Below are 18,114 nucleotides of genomic sequence, written 5' to 3' on the forward strand. Positions count from 1 at the left end.
TAGATTTTCATATATAATCAATTCATTCATGTTTTCGAGTCTTTGTTTTAAAAGGGCCAACAGGAAGCATTCAACTATTCTGCTGTTTTGGTCCTGCCTCTTCTGGAAATATTTTGATTGACCATTATTAGGAGAAGTTTGACTAAGTTGTGGTACATAGATTCCTTTTAACATTTTGTAGTTATTCAAGATAATTATTCATATTGTTATGTATTGACTTGAAAGATATTCAAAATCTGTTGTTAATATTTTAAATATATATAAATATCGAGGAACAAAGGAGACCGTATTCTGAGCCTTGAAATGATGTAGAAGGAAATACAGTAAAATATTGGAATTACCTAACTTAGAAGCATGGCATTAGAAGAAGCTAGGTATTGGGAGAGATCGGAGTTACCTTTTTTCTTTACCTCTTTCTTATTTGACTTATGATAATAAGCATGTATTCTTACAAAGAGAAAAAAGGCAAAATATACTATACCTTAACTTCTGTCTTTAAAATTATTAGTAATACAGTATTGTTACAGTTGCTTTTCATAATAATGTTCATTTTTTACTCCATGGTTATTGCAAAACTATTAATACTAATGTGTTTTGTTTTACCTTAGCAATGTCTGACCGCCAAGAGAGTGCCCTCATAGAACTAATGGTTTGTACAATTCGTCAAGCTGCTGAGGCACATCCTCCAGTCGGAAGGGGTACTGGCAAGAGAGTAAGTAATATTAGTGAGAAGTCACAATAAGGCTTTTAATATAATAACCTGTCTTAATTATTTGAAAGTTTTCTTGCTATTTTTATTCATATAAACATGGAATTTTTTAAAACGATGCATTCTGTGGTGCTTCATCTTTATATCTTGTCTGCTATACTCAGCTTCCAAAAATGGGTTGTTCCCTCCATGCTGCTGTAGCACCTGTACCTGCTTATATTATACTATTTATTTAGTACTTTAAGAAATTTTATATTCATATCTGTTAAAACTGCGGGCAGTCTCTGAAGGCAAACTGCCTAGTTTGCAACCTCTGCCATTTAGCATTTATGTGACTTTCAGGTAGTTGTTTAATTTTTGTACCTTAACTTTCTTACCTGTAAAATAGAGTTAATAATATGGTTTTTATTGATATTAAAGATGAATTGAGAAAATCACAGACAGAAGGACTACAGGGTAAGGCGGCATGAAGACATCGGCAAATTTGTCTCTGGAGAAAGAAAAGTACAAATGAGGAAAAAATTGTCATAAACAACCATATTAGGGTTCTGGAAACTCACCAAAGGTAGACAACAAATTGAGATGCATTTATTTTTGAAAAAATGCTGGAGCTTCGGAGTCCTGCAGCTTTTTTGCCTGGGGTTACAATGCGCACACACCCCGCAAGCTTGGTTGGCAAGAACTGTAGTTTACCAGTATAGTGCTAGCCACAAAAATCAGCAGTTTTCCTGCCAGAAGGGATGAGCTCAGTGTGGGATGAATGATAGTAATGTTCAACTTTGTCAGCTAGAAGTGGCAAACTCAGTAAATACAAACAGAAAAAACCCACAGCTTGGATATTCTCAGGTTATGGTCCAAGTTGACAAGAGCAGTAGACCAGCCAGAAATTAAATTAGGAAATCCTGGTTTAGGAAATGAAAGGGTTAGATTGCAGCTTCATTCATCTCTGGCTGACTGGGCAACTACATGCATGGGCAAAGGAGACCCAGGACAACCCAACACAAAGTGAAAGTCAAGGCAAACTTAAAAACTAGCTGAACTTTGAATGTGCTCTCTACCTACAAACAGAACACTCAGCAGAGAGGAGAAACCTGATAGGATTGAGTTGTTGGAGTACCTCTGTCTGAATCATTGGCTAACCACTAATCTATTCAAACACAAGGGTGACCCCTGAGAAGACAGACTAAAAAGGCAACAAGAATAAAAAAATCTGAACAGAGGCAGCAGTGGCCACAAACCACAGGGATGACAGATTACACAGTTTAAGTTAAATGAAAGAAAAATAAGTCAATTCTGTAGTTATTACATTATTCAAAAAACATCCAGTTTTCAAAGAAACATATAAGTATGACCATACTCAGGGGAAAAGTAGAAACGACGTCTGCGTAGGCCCAGATACTAGGTCTAGCAGACAAAGACTCAGTGCAGTTCTTGTAAATATGTTCAAGGAATTACAGGAAAATATAATAACAAGAAATAGAATGTCAATAATGAAGAACTTAATATACTAGAGTTGGAAAGTATAGTTACAAAAATTTAGCATTCTACTTGATGAGCTCAGTAGCAGGTTTGAGTTGTAGAAAAACTATTACCCTGACGGTGGATCAGTAAGAATTACCTATTCTGAAGAACAGAGAGGGAAAAAAATTGAAGAAAAATGAAAAAAGCCTCAGAAACGTGTGGAACAACATCACGTGCACCAAAGTATGTGTAATGAGAGTCCCAGAGAGGAGAGAGTTAAAGGGGCAGGGAAAAAATTTGAATGGCTGAAAACTTTCCAGATTCGATGAAAAACAATTCACAGATCCAAGAAGCTTAACAAATCCCCAAGTAGGATAAACATAAAAAACACACCTAGGCACATCATAGTCAAACTATCAAAAGCCAAAGACAAAAAGAAAAAAATCTTAAACAATTTATCTGGTGACTGACTGCTCATCAGTTGACCTCTTATTGGAAACCAGTGAAAGCCAGAGTGAGTAGAATGACATACAGTGTGCTGAAAGACAACAAAATTGCCTGCCAAGAATTCTGCATCCAGTAAAACTATATTTTAAAAATGAATGCAAAATAAAGGTGTTCCCAGATAAACAATGAAAGAATTTGTTGCCAGCAGACCTGCCTTTCAAAAAATACTAAAAGAAGTCCTTCAGACTCTTAACGAGTAATATCAGATGATACTTCTAATACACAAGAAGGAATGAAGAACACCAGAAATGATAAATATGTGGGTAGATATAAAAGGCTACCTGTACATAGACCAAGAGACAGTCATTCAAACAAAACAAGGGGATACTGCATGTTTTAAAATCAAAAAAGATGTGCATCAGGGTTCTGTCCTTTCACCATACTTATTCAATCTGTATGCTGAGCAAATTTTCTGAGAAGCTGGACTGTATGAAGAAGAACATGCCATCAGAACTGGAGAAAGACTCATTAACAACTTGCAGTATGCAGATGACACAACCTTGCTTAGTGAAAGTGAAGAGGACTTGAAGCACTTATTGATGAAGATCAAAGACTACACCCTTCAGTATGGACTACACATCAACATAAAAAAAAGAAATCTTCACAACTGGACCAATAAGCAACATCGCGATAAACAAAACATTGAAGTTGTCAAGGATTTCATTTTGCGTGCATCTACAATCAGTGCCCGTGGAAACAGCAGTCAAGAAATCAGACGATGCGTTGCATTGAGTGAATCTGCTGCAGAAGGTCTCTTTTAAGTGTTGAAAAGCAGAGATGTCACTTTAAGGAATAAGGTGTGCCGGACCCAAGCCATGGTATTTTCTGTCCTCTCATATGCTTGTGAAAACTGGACAATGAATAAAGAAGACTGAAGAAGAAATGATACCTTTGAATTGTGCTGTTGAAGAAGAACATTAAACATACTATGGACTGTCAGAAGGACGAACAAATCTATCTTGGAAGATGTATAGCTGAAATGTTCCTTAGAAGCAAGGATGGCAAGACTGTTTCACATACTTTGGACGTGTTATCAGGAAGGACAGTCCCTAGAGAAGGACATCATGCTTGGTAAAGTAGAAGGTAAGCAAAAAAAAAGGAGGACCCTCAACAAGATGGATTGGCACAGCGGCTGCAACAATGAGCTCAAGCATAACAAGGATTGTGAGGATAGGACAGGAGTGGGCAGTGTTTCATTCTCTTGGTTGCTATGAGTCAGAACCAACTTGACAGCACCTATCAACAACATAAAAGGATATGTATTTTTTTTTTCTTAATTTCCTTAAAAATGCATGAGATTATTTAAGGCAATAATTATAGCACTGTAGTGGTGAAATTAAAACACATAAATGTAGTATGTCTGATGGTAGTAACAAAGGGAAGTGGAAATATATAGGAACAGAATTGTTATTTTGCTGGAATTAATTTAATATTAACAGGAAATAGTCATAAGTTAAAGATGGATATTATACTCTCTAGAGTAACCACTCAGACCTCCAAAAAGAGAAAATCGGCAGTAAAATTAAAATGGTATACTAAAATAATGTTTGTCTAACGTAAAAGAAAGGAGCCCTGGTGGTGCAATGTTTACACAGTTGGCTGCTAACTGAGAGGTTGGTGGTTCAAACCCACCCACCAGCTCCATGGGAGAAAGACCTAGCAGTCAGCTCCGATAGAGATTACAGCCCAGAAAACCTTGTGGGGCAGTTCTGCTCTGTCCTATAGTGTCTGTATGAGTTGGAATCAGCTCAACGACACTTAACAACAACAACTTAAAAGAAGGCAGGGTAGAACGGAAGAACAAAAAAGATATGAGACATAAAGGAAACAAATAGCTGATGTAAATGGGGCCATATAAAAAATTAAATATGAATATCGTAGATACTCCAATCGAAAGAAATTTTCAAACTGGATAAAAAAGCAAGGTCTATCCATAGTCTTTCTACCAGTGACACTTCAGATTCAAGAACATAAATATGTTAAAAGTAGAAGAATAGGAAAAGATACGCCATGCAAAGAGGAATCATAAAAATGCTGGAGATGTTATTAATATTAGACAAACAGACTTTAAGACAAATGTTATTAAAGACAAAGAGGGACATTTCATAATGATAAAGGGTTCAACATATTGAAACGCTATAATTATATATTTATAAATATCTAACAGCAGAGTCCAAATTACATGAAACAAAAAGAATTGAAAAGAGAAATATATGCTTCAACAATTATAGTTGAAAATTGTAATATTCTTCTCCCAATAATCAAGAACAACTAAAAAAAAATAATAATAATTTTTTTTTTTTAATGGGAGTGGGGGGGAGCTGATATTTTTCCCTCCAAGTTTTTCTTATTGTCACTTCATGGTACTACTTGTTTCTCTCCATCCTGAATTTTTTGTAATCTGAAAGTTTGTGCTAAAGGCTTCATCAGAATCAGGTTATAGATTTTTGGCAAGAATGATTTTTATACACCTGATACATCATATCAGGAGTTATGTAATGTCCAATTTTCCAGCAACTCCACTACTAAGTATATAGCCATGAGACTTGAAAGCAAGGTCTTAAACAGGTACATGTATACCAATGTCCATTGCAGCAGTAGTCACAGTAGCAAAAAGGTGGAAACAGCCCAAGTGGACAACAACAGATGAATCATACAAAAAAATTGGTATACACAGACAATGGAATATTATTCAGCCATAAAAAAAATGGAATTTTGATACTTTGACAAGGATGAACCTTGAAAACATTATGCTGTGTGAAATCAGACTCAAAAGGACAAGTATTAAATGATCCCACTTATATAAAATATACAGTAGTCCCCCCTGCAGGGGATATATTTAAAGACCTCCTGTGGATGCCTGAAACTGCAGATACTACCAAACTCTGTACGTACTATGATTTGTCCTATACATACATACCTGTAGTAAATTTAATTTATATATCAGACACAGTAAGAGATTATCAACAATAAGAATAAAATAGAACAATTATAACAGCATACTATAATAAAAGTTAAGTGAATGATGGGGTGAGATTTCATCTTGCTATGTACTCATTTAACAGTTTTGAACTGCAGTTGACCGTGGGTAACTGAAACCGTAGAGAGCGAAACTGAGGATAAGAGAGCTCCTGTATAGAACAGGCAAATATATAGAGAGACAAAAGATTTATTAGTGGGAGGGATTGTTAGGAGAGAGGAATTAGAGGGATTGCTGACGATGTGTTAAATTTCTATTTGGGGTAATGTAAAAATTTTGAGAAGGAGCCCTGGTGGTGCAGTGGTTAAAGCACTAGCTGCCAACTGAAAGATCAGCAGTTCAAACCCACCAGCTGCTCCATAAGAGAAAAATGTGGCAGTCTGCTTCCATAAAGATTTACAGCCTTGGAAGCCTTATGGGGCAGTTCTCCCAGGCCCTATAGTGTTGCCATGAGTCGGAATCGACTCCACGGCATTGGGTTTGGTTTTGGTTCTTTAAATCTTTTGGAAATGGATAGTGATGATGATAGCACAACTTGGTGAGCATAATGTTGCTGAATTGTATGCTTAAAAATGGTTAAAATGGCAAACTTTGTGTTATATGTATTTTTTACCACCAAAAAAAAAGAATTTAAGTAGAATTAAAAATATAATTTAAAGAATTTAAAAGTTGATTTAAAAAGTATGTGCATTCCGCCAGCCTATTTTGGCATATCAAAAAAAACAAGAAGCTAGGACATAGTAAGCAAACATAAATAAATGTAATAACTTATTGATGGCTTGGAGACAACAGTCAATATCACATCACATAAAGAGGCAGACCACGAGGGCTCCAGCAAGCATCTAAAACAAAAAACCAGGAAACCTCTTGGAGGAAGATAGAAAAATCACCAAACCCATTGCTGTCGAGTCAGTTCTGACTCATAGTAATCCTACAGGACAAAGTAGAACTACCGCATGGGGTTTCCAAGCAGCACCTTGTGAATTCAAACTGCTCACCTTTTGGTTAGCAGCCGTAGCTGTTACCCGCTATACCACCAGGGTTTGAAGGAAGAGAAGGCATTTGAATTTCTGGAGGTAGAATTCAAAAGGTTAATATTCAGAGCTCTTCAAGAGATCAGGAGAGGAGATCAGGCAAAATGCATACCAAGTCAAAGAACACTCAGATAAAGCAATAGAGGAATCTTTGAAGGTTATACAAGAGCAAAACGACAAATTTAATAGGCTACAAGAATCCATAGAGAGACAGAAAATAGAAATCCAAAAGATTAACAATAAAATTTCAGAATTAGACAACTCAGTAGAATGTCATAAGAGTAGAATTGAGGGAATGGAATTCAAAATTAGTGAGATTGAAGATAAAGCACTTGACACCAGTTTAAGAAAAATTTGATAAAGGAATTTTAGAAAATGAAGAAATCCTAAGAATTATGTGAGACTCTATCAATAACCTTCAAGTGATTAGAGTCCAGAACAGGGAGGGTAACAGGAAATACAGAGAGAATTGTTGAAGATTTGTTGGCAGAAAACTTCCCTAATATCATAAAAAACAAAAAGATATCTATCGAAGAAGCTCATTGAATCCCACACAGGGTTGATTCCCAGAAGAAAGCTACCAAGACATATTATAATCAGACTTGCCAAAACCAAAGATAGAGAATTTTAAGAACAGCTACGGATAAATGAAAAGTCACCTACAAAGGAGAGTCAATAAGAAAGAGCTCAGACCACTTAGCAGAAACCATGCAGTCAAAAAGGCAATGAAATGACACATACAAAGCCTTTGAGGAAAAATATTGCCACCCAAGAATTATGTATCCAGCAAAACTGTCTCTCAAATATGATGGCAAAATTAGGACATTTCCCGATAAACAGAAGCTAAGGGAATTTGTAAAAACCAAACCAAAATTACAGGAAACACTAATGGGAGTCACCCAGTTAAAGAATCAGTAATACCAGGTAACAACCCAAGTCTAGAACACACAACAGAACAACCAGATATCAACCCAGATAGGGAAGTCACAAAAATAAGTCAAAGCTAAAACACTGAAAATAGGGAGAAAGAGATGTCAGTATGTAGAAGATGACAGCATTAAACCAAAAAAGAGGGACTAAATAGTGTAGTTATAGAACTTCCATATGAAGAGAAAGTTAAGGTGATATCAAGAAATAAAAGACAGGTTTAAACTGAGAAAAATGGAGATAAATTTAAAGTAACCACAAAGGAAACTAACAATCTGACACATCAAAATAAAAAAGAAGAAAAATATAAAGATTCAGCAAATACAAAATCAACAACAATGAAAACATGTAAATAACGACTCAGCACAGAAAATTAAGTGGAACAAAGAAACTGTCAACACCACAAAAATATACATCAAATTGGCAGCACTAAACTCATACCTATGTAAATGGACTAAATGCACCGATAGACAAAGAGTGGCAGAATATATTAAAAAGAAAAAAGATCTGTCTGTATGCTGCCTACAAGAGACATGCCTTAGACTCAAAAGACACAAACTAAAACTCTAACGGTGGAAAATAATGTAGCAAGCAAACAACAATCAAAACAGTTCAGGAGTGGCAATATTAATCTCTGACAAAATAGTTTTTAAAGCCCAAAATCCGCCACAAAGAATAGGGAAGGACACTATATAATGATTAAAAGTTCAGTACACCAGGAGTACATAACCATAATAAACATCTATGCACCCAGTGACGGGGCTCCAAAATACGTTAAGACAAACTATGGAAACTAAACGACACCTTACTGAAAAATTACTGTGTTATAGAAGAAATCAAGAATGGAATAAAGAAATACATAGACTCAAATGAGAATGAAAACACATCCTACCAGAACCTTTGGGACAGAGCAAAAGCAGTGCTCAGAGGTCAATTTATGGCAATAAATGTACACATCCAAAAAGAAGAAAGACCTAAATCAAAACATTAATCCTACAATTCAAACAAACAGAGAGAGCAGCAAAAGAAGCCCTTAGGCACCAGAAGAAAGGAAATAATAAATATTAGGGCAGAAATAAGTGAAATAGAGAATAGAAAAACAATTGAAAGAGTTAACAAGACCAAAAGCCACTTCTTTGAAAAGATCAACAAAATTGATAAACCGTTGACCAAACTGACAAAAGAAAAACAGGAGAGGAAGCAAATAACCCAAATAAGAAATGAGACCCAACTGAAATTAAAAGAATCATAACCGAATATTTTGAAAAATACTACTCCAACAAATTTGAAAACCTAGAGGAAATGGACAGATTTCTAGAAACACACTACTAACCTAAACTAATACAGACAGAGGTAGAACAACTAAATAAACCTATAACAAAAGAGGAGATTGAAGAGGTAATTAAAAAACTCCCAACAAACAAAAGCCCTGGCCCTGATGGCTTCACTGGAGAATTCTGTCAAACTTTCAGAGAACAGTTAACACCACTATTACTAAAAGTATTTCAGAGTTTAGAAAGGATAGACTACTCCCGAACTCATTCTACGAAGTCACCATAACCTTGATATCAAAACCAGTTAAAGACACCACAAAAAAAGAAAATTACAGACAGTATCCCTCATGAAGATAGACGCAAAAATTGTCAACAAAATTCTAGCCAATAGAATTTAAGAACATATCAAAAAAATAATTCACTATATACAAGTGAGATTGATATCAGGAATGCAGGGATGGATCAACATTAGAAAATCAATCAGTGTAATCCATCACATAAATAAAACAAAAGAACCACATGATCTTACCCATTGATACAGAAAAGGCATTTGACAAAACCCAACACCCATTCATGATAAAAACTCTCAGCAAAGTAGGAATGGAAGGGAAATTCTTCAGCATAATAAAGGGCATTTATACAAAGCCAACGGCCAACATGATCCCAAATGGAGAGAGTCTGAAAGCCTTCCCCTTGAGAATAGGAACCAGACAAGAATGCCCTTCATCACCACTCTTACTCAGTGCTGTGCTGGAGGTCTGAACCAGAGCAGTAAGGCAAAGAAAAGAAATAAAGGGCATCCAGATTGGTAAGGAAGAAGTAAAAGTATCCCTGTTTATAGAGAAAACCCCAAGGAATCCACAGGAAACTGCTGGAACTGTTAGAAGATTTCAACAACATATCAGGTTACAAGATAAACATAGAAAAATCAGTTGGATTCTTCTACACCAACAAATAGAACTTCTAAAAGGAAATCACCAAGTCAATGCCACTTACAGTAGCCCCCATAAAGATAAAATACTTAGGAATAAATATAACCAGAGACTTCAAAGACCTGTACAAATTAAACTGCAAAACACTACTTCAAGAAACCAAAAGCAAACTTCATAAGTGGAAAGTCATACCTTGTTCATGGATAGGAAGACTCAATATTGTGAAAATGTCTATTCTATCTAAAGCAATATACAGATACAGTACAATCCCAATCCAAATTCCAGTGACATTTTTTAATGAGATGGGGAAACAAATCACCAACTTCATCTGAAAGAGAAGAGGCTCTGGATAAGTAAAGTGTTACTGATGAAGAAGATAAAAGTGGGAGGCCTCATACTACCTTATTTTAGAACCTATTGTACTGCCATGGTAATTAGAACAGCCTGGTACTGGTACAACAACGGATACATAGACCCAGTGGAACAGAATTGGGAATCCAGATGTAAATTCATCCGCCTTTGAGCAGCTGAAGTTTGACAGAGTCCCAAAGTCCATTAAATACAGAAAAGGCACTCTCTTTAACAAATGGTGCTGGCATAAGTGGATGTCCATCTGTTAAAAAAATGAAGCAATATCCATACCTCACACCGTGTACAAAAACGAACTCAAAACAGATCAAAGACCTAAATATAAAATCTAAAGTAATAAAGATCATGGAAGAAAAAATAGGAACAACCCTAGGAGCCCTAATACATGGCATAAACAATATAGAAAACATTATTAAAAATGCACAAACACCAGAAGAGAAACTAGATAACTGGGAGCTTCTGAAAATCAAACATTTATGCTCATCAAAAGACTTCACCAAAAGAATAAAAAGACAGCCTACAGCCTGGGAAAAGAAATTTGGCTATGACATATCCAATCAGGGTCTAATCTCTAAAATCTTCAAGATACTGCAAAACCTCAACAAGAAAAAGACAAACACCCAATTAAAAAAGGGGGAAATGATATGAACATGCACATCAACAAAGAAGACATTTGGACGGCTGACAGATACATGAGAAAATGCTCGGGATCATTCGCCATTAGAGAAATGCAAATCAAAACTACAGTGAGATACTCTCTCACCCCAACAAGACTGGCATTAATCCAAAAAAAACACAAAATAATGCTGAGAGGTTGTAGAGAGACTGGAGCACTTACACACTGCTGGTGGGAATGTGAAATGGTACAACAACTTTGGAAATTGATTTGGCACTACCTTAAAAAGCTAGAAATAGAAGAACCATACGATCCAACAATCCCTCTCCTTGGAGTATATCCTAGAGAAATAAGAGCTGTCACACGAACAGATATATACACACCCATGTTCTTTGCAGCACTGTTCACAATAGCAATAAGATGGAAACAACCTAAATGCCAATCAACAAATGATTGGATAAACAAATTATGGTACATACACAAAATGGAATACTACGCAACAATAAAGAACAATGATGAATCCTTGAAACATCTCACAACATGGATGAATCTGGAAGGCATTATGCTGAGTGGAATTAGTCAGTTGCAAAAGGACAAATATTGTTTGAGACCATTATTATAAGAATTCAAGAAAAGGTTTAAACACAGAAGAAAATATTCTTTGATGGTTATGAGGGTGGGAAGGGAGGAGAAGGGAATTCAACTAGATAGTAGATAAGAATCATCTTCGGTGAAGTGAAAGACAACATACAATACAGGGGAAGTCAGCACAACTGGACTAAACCAAAAACTAAGTTTTCTGAACACAACCAAACAGTTCAAGGACCAGAGTAGCAGGGGCTGGGGTATAGGGACCATGGTTTCGGGGGACATCTAGGTTTACTGGCCTAACAGTTTCCGGCATCCCACTTTGGTGATTCCGTCTGGGATCTTAAAAGCTTGCAAGCAGCCATCTAAGATGTATCAGTTGGTCCCAACCCACCTGGAGTAAAGGAGAATGAAGAACACCAAAGACGCAGGGAAGATATGAGCCCAAGAGACAAAAGGGCCACATAAACCAGAGGCTCTTATCAGCCCGAGACCAGAAGAACTAGACGGTGTTCAGCCACCACCAATGACCACCCTGACAGGGAACACAACTGAGAGTACCTGGCTGAGCAGGAGAAAAGCATGGTGCAGAACTCAAATTCACATAAAAGTGTCTAACCGAGATTGGAGGAACCTTCAAAGCCATAGTCCCCGGAGTCTCTTTTGACCCAGAACTGAGACCATTCAGGAGCCCACTCTTCAGACAAAGATTAGACTGGACTATAAGACATAAAATAATACTGTTGAGGACGGTGGTTCTTAGTTCCTGCAAATATATGAGACCAAATGGGTGGCTTCCGTCTGGAGGCAGGATAAGTTAGAAAGGGACAGGAGCTGGTTGGATTGACAAGAGAAAATCCAGGGTAGAAAGGGGAAGTGTGCTGACACAGTGTATGGGGTTGCAACTAGTGTCACATTACAACGTATGTATAAATTTTTGTATGAGGAATTGACCTGTAAACTTTCACCTAAAGCACAATTGAAAAAAAAAAAAAAAAGTGTGTTTACATAAACAGACCAGACTTAATGGTCTGACGGAGACTTGAGGAACTCCTGAAGCCATGGCCCCCAGATGCTGTGTTAACCCAGGACTAAAACCACTTCTGAAGCCAACTCTTCAGGCAAAGATTAGACTGTACTATATAAAACATAAAATAATACTCATGAAGAGTGTACTTCTTAGTTCAAGCAGATAACACGAGACCAAATGGGCAGCTCCTGTCTGGAGGCAGGATGAGAAGACAGGAAGGGACAGGAGCTAGTTGGATGAACAGGGGAAACCCAGGGTGGAAAGGGGAAGTATGCTGTCACATTATATGGATTGCAACTAGTGTCACATAATATTTGTATTAATTTTTGTGTGAGAAAATTGAGCTGTAAACTTTAGCCTAAAGCTCAGTAAAAATAAATTAATGAATAAAAGTTACCTTTCTGCTCAATATTAAGAGAAAAAATAATGTGTGTTTAGGAAACCCTGGTGGCGTAGTGGTTAAGAACTACAGCTACTAACCAAAAGGCCAGTGGTTTGAATCCACCAGGCATTTCTTGAAAACCATATGGGGTGGTTCTCCTCTGTCGTGTAGGGTCCCTGTGAGTTGGAATTGACTCGACGGCAGCAGATTTGGTTTTTCATGTGCATTTCACATAGGGCACTGCTACACATTGAGATGAAAACTCTAGAAAAATTATTTCCACATTGGTCCCAGTATTTTTATATTCACTATTGTGGTTTTATAGAAAGTTTATTTAATCTAAACAATTAGTAACTTGTCTAAAATCTAGAAATTCTTAATTAAGTAGCTGTTCTATAAAATACTAAACCAGAAATCAGCCAACCACCATTGCTATTGAGTCAAATTCCAACTCACAGCTACCCTATAGGACAGAGTAGAACTACCCCATAGGATTTCTAAGACTAAATCTTTATGGAAGCAGACTGCTATATTTTCTCCCACGGAGCACCTCAGAGTGGCTAGTGGTTTCAACCACAGACCTTTTGGTTATCAGGCAGGTGTCTAACCGCTGCACCACTAGGGCTCCAAAGTAAAAATAAAACCAAAAAAACCAAACCTCTTGCAGCCGAGTTGATTCCAACTCAGAGCCACCGTACAGGACAGAGTAGAAGCACCCCATAAGGGCTTCCAAGGAGTATTTGATGGATGGGCCTGCTGACCTTTTGGTTAGCAGCCAAGCTCTTAACCACTATGCCACCAAAAAACCAGTGCGTGTTAAATAGAAATTTGCATAAAACTAGATGTACTTGTTTCAATAATTAGTTTTTTAAGCTTTTTTTAAAGTTCTCAGTTACGATGCTTTATCATTCTGTGTAACATTTAAGATTTATAAGATTTTTTGCTCATTCGAGTTTGTTTTCTAGGTGCTAACTGCCAAAGAAAGGAAAACTCAAATCGATGATAGAAACAAATTGACAGAGCATTTTATTATCACACTTCCTATGTTGTTATCAAAGGTACATTTTAATTTACGTTTTTGTGATAATATGCCACTGAGTTTGATAACACTGTTTTGTGAAAATAATTATTTTTTTCTGCGCTTCTCTTCTAGTATTCCGCAGATGCTGAGAAGGTAGCAAACTTGCTGCAGATCCCACAGTATTTTGATCTAGAAATCTATAGCACTGGTAGAATGGAAAAGGTAAGATGTTATGAAATTGAAACTACTATTATACTCAACTTTATTAATTGTTTTATTTTAATGTAATCATATATAGGCTTATTATTTCACAGATGGTAATTTTTCTTTTTTGTTGTTAATCTAAATATCTTTGTTGTGTTTTTTGTTTTTCCTTTTCAGCACCTGGATGCTTTATTAAAGCAGATTAAGTTTGTTGTGGAGAAACATGTAGAATCAGATGTTCTAGAAGCCTGTAGTAAAACCTACAGCATCTTATGCAGCGAAGAATATACCATTCAGAACAGAGTTGACATAGCTCGAAGCCAGCTAATTGATGAATTTGTAGATCGGTTTAATCATTCTGTGGAAGACTTACTGCAGGAGGTCTGTTTAAGTTAATGTTTCCATATAATAATTTTGGCTAATAATTTTTCAAGGTAGATGAGTGTGCATATTGTTTGTATTTTTTAAATAAAATCTACTAGATGTATTCTATGCCTTTTTTAAAACTTGGCATTATTGCAGTTGTGCATCCTGTAAAGTTCAAGCTTGGTCATACTTTATTTTCATTTAAATAGTCTGTTTCATAAAAACGATTTTCTCTTTTAAGAAAAATATTCTTCAGGTTTAACTTTCTTAACTAATTTTGTCATTCCTTATTCCTGGGCCCTAATTTGCATTTTAATATTCCTGAATTACTATGATGTGGTGATGAACAGAACATACAAATTAAGTATGCTTGTAAGGGGCACCTACACCCAGTGGTGTGTCCAAGATAGCAGCAAGCATCTCCACTGGTGGTTTTTCTGATTACCTTTGTGATTTCCCTTTTCCCCTCTCCCCCAATCTGTATAAGACAATCTGGAACCCCCGCAGCTCTCTATGCTCTGTCAGCTGTGCTGATAGGATTTTCTTTTTAATCCATGTAACTGGTTTTTTAAACATCTCTGCTATTAGAGCTTTTCTTTTTTTTAACCAGTATTTATGATTTTGCGTTGTGATTTTCAAGCTACAGAATTAACTGGTAATCAGTAAAATCTTTCAAACAGTCATTGAAATCTTTAGAGTACATACTCTTTCACCAAGTAATTTTAGTTTCAAAGAGTTTATCCTATGGTATTAATTCGAGAAGTGTATAAAATCAAGTGTATCACAGTATTGTTTATAAAGGTTAAAAATTGGTTATTTCTGTGTGTTAGGATTATGGGTGTTGGGTTTTTTTCCTTGTTGCTTGTTTGTATTTTCTTATTTATCTATAGTGAATATATATTATTATATAATAAAAAGAATTTTTATTTTGACAGCAAGTATTAAAAAGTTTTCTTATGAATATGAGGATGAGTCAAATTATGGTAATGAGATGATTACTTTTTATTTTTAGGGAGAAGAAGCTGATGATGATGACATTTACAATGTTCTTTCTACCTTAAAACGGTTAACTTCTTTTCACAAGTATGTGGCTTTATTTAAAATAGATTTAGTGAATAGCATATAGTAACAGACAGAAGAGACTGAGTATCTTTTTAATGTTTCACATCCATATTATTATAGAAAATTTTAGAGAAATAATTGGTATATTTTCTTAAATTTTCAGATTTCTTCCAGATGAATTGTTTTGTTATTATAAGAGATTTATCACTCACTGTACTGTAGAAGTTTGTCATAGTATTAAGAAATTAGATGGACTTATTCTATGGCTGGAAACCCTGGTGGCATAGTGGTTAAGTGCTATGGCCGCTAACCAAAAAGGTCGGCAGTTCGAATCCACCAGGAGCTCCTTGGAAACTATGGGGCAATTCTCCCCTGTCCTATCAGGGTCGCTATGAGTTGATAGCTACTCAACGGCAGCAGAATTCTATGACTAGAGTTTTATAGGTTTACTTTCCAGTTGATAGCTCTTAGAAATCTTGCTAAGAAGATTTGGGGGAAAACCATAAAAGTTGTTTTTGTCATCTTTTTTCCTGCATTGTTCTTTTTATAGTTTTGTTATTATATACTTACTGAGTAGACAGAGCAGTTGGATTTTAGTAAGGAAAAAAGGCTCAAGTCAATGTAATAAGGATTATTTTCAAATTGTAACTTACGTATCTCTTGTAGTGAGATAGATTTTTCTTCTCCATGAAGAAAGGAAAGCAGAGAACTTTGTTGTCAAAAGAATGTCTGTGTGTAGCCTTTATATCAACGAACACCTAAAAGTTCAAAAGCGGTTTCTAAAATCTAAGCCTTTTGTTTAACCAAAACCAAACCCAGTGCCATCGAGTCGATTCCAACTCGTAGTGACCCTATAGGACAGAGTAGAACTGCCCCATAGAGTTTCCAAGGAATGGCTGGCGGATTCGAACTGCTAACCCTTTGGTTAGCAGCCGTAGCGCTTAACCACTACGCCACCAGGGTTTTGTTTATACACTAATAAATTGTTCGGAATTCTAAGGTGAAACAAACTTATTTAAAAAAATATTTTGACTTTTGAAAATCAAAGTTGCCAGCCAGCGTCAAAGGGACAGTGTTCAGTAGTAGAGCTTGTAAGAATTTCAGAGGTCAGCATTAGCTCATTCTAATGCCCTCTGCCCATGTAAATAGCTGTGGTAAAGTTTTTGATCTTTTCTATATTTCCTTTCCTCTGGTTTTGTCTTTCTTTATCTCCATCTCATGAATACAAATATCTCTTTCACAAACATGCATGTCGGTTAAAATGTGTTTTAGAATATGTTAGAAAGAAAGGTTACCCACCTATGGAATAGAAGCTTAGGTTGAATATATGGCGGTAATAATCTTCAGCTAAATGTATGAGGTTTTATTGTTGCTTCCTTTTAATAAATTCCTAACATCAGCCTCTTTTTTTTTTTTTTTCTTTCTTCCTTTCTAAATTTGAGCACTTGAACATTTCCTTTTTGGATCTTAATATTACCAGAAAATGAATTTATTCATTCAGCCAGTGAAACTGAACTCAATTTTTAATTTTCTTGCACTCTAGAATAAAGTTAATGCATTTTTGTTTATTTTAGTGCTCATGATCTCACAAAATGGGATCTCTTTGGTAATTGCTACAGATTATTGAAGACTGGAATTGATCATGGAGCTATGCCAGAACAGGTAGGATGTTTATTTGTATTCTTTCTATTTCGATTAATTCAGTGTAATGAAAATTGCTGATTATGACTGTATTCCTTTTCTTGGTATTGAGGATATTAAGCTTTAGGCATGGTTTAATTTTATGTAGTAGAGCCATAGTTAAGTAAACCTGGGGACCTTTAGTAGATTATGGAACTTTGCATTCATATACAAGTTGGAGTGGAAGGAGCAGGAATTTAACAAACTTTCCCTAGCCTCAAAGAGACTGGATAGAGTAATTAGTCAACTTAATTCTACATGAGAAAGGAAAGAGTTCTATTGTACACTGCAGACACTCAATGTAGACCAAAAAACCGACCCCACAGTTAGGTGTAGATGCTGTTTAGGGGTGATCATGTCCATTCCTATTTAGTAATGTGGAATGCTTAAATAACATGTTAGACAGCAGCAGGTTTGCAGGTAACTTTAAAGAAATTAGAATTTCAACAGATAAAACAAAATTATAATTTCATATTAAAAGTTAAGCACAGAAATACTACTTTATTATTGCTGTGATTAATTCTTTTAAATCACCTAACACTATTTATGTTCTTGATCCCTACTTATGTCACAGCCGTTTTAATAACAAATGTTTCCAGTTACATGTTTTTATTGTAGTTGATAGAAAGAGGTTAAATATTTGACCCTGTTTTTTTTTTCATTTATTGCTGACTCTTCAACTTCCTGTCCTCTCATATCAAACTTTACAATAGCCTAAGTAGAATTTACTGATATTCCCAAGACACATTTCAGAGTGCATCACATTAGGGGACACGTGGTGCCATTGTCCACTATTGCTGATGTTAACTTTGATCACTTGATTAAGGTGAGGGTCTACCAGTTTCTTCTCTGTATGTAAATAATTGTTTCTTATCGTATTTTGACATACTAGTTTTAGCATCTGTTGATGGTTCTTGGCTGCATCTGTTATTCCTATCACGGCCACAAAATACTGGTTTTCTGTCATTTATT

General features: G+C 35.8%; 1 protein-coding gene across 5 annotated transcripts in view; it reads left to right on the plus strand.

Annotated features, from left to right (window-relative positions):
• STAG1 (STAG1 cohesin complex component) overlaps nucleotides 1-18,114 on the plus strand; it is a 519,923-nt gene that overhangs the window by 420,178 nt on the left and 81,631 nt on the right. For all 5 annotated transcript variants that reach the window (XM_023538819.2, XM_064277281.1, XM_023538818.2 and 2 more), the window contains 6 exons: nucleotides 609-712; nucleotides 13,775-13,867; nucleotides 13,963-14,052; nucleotides 14,212-14,415; nucleotides 15,413-15,483; nucleotides 17,037-17,124. In XM_023538819.2, the coding sequence (XP_023394587.1) occupies nucleotides 609-712; nucleotides 13,775-13,867; nucleotides 13,963-14,052; nucleotides 14,212-14,415; nucleotides 15,413-15,483; nucleotides 17,037-17,124 (650 nt within the window). The remainder of the gene's footprint in view (nucleotides 1-608; nucleotides 713-13,774; nucleotides 13,868-13,962; nucleotides 14,053-14,211; nucleotides 14,416-15,412; nucleotides 15,484-17,036; nucleotides 17,125-18,114) is intronic.

This window comes from Loxodonta africana, chromosome 26 (genome assembly GCF_030014295.1).
Source record: "Loxodonta africana isolate mLoxAfr1 chromosome 26, mLoxAfr1.hap2, whole genome shotgun sequence".
Classification (NCBI taxonomy): Eukaryota; Metazoa; Chordata; class Mammalia; order Proboscidea; family Elephantidae; genus Loxodonta; species Loxodonta africana.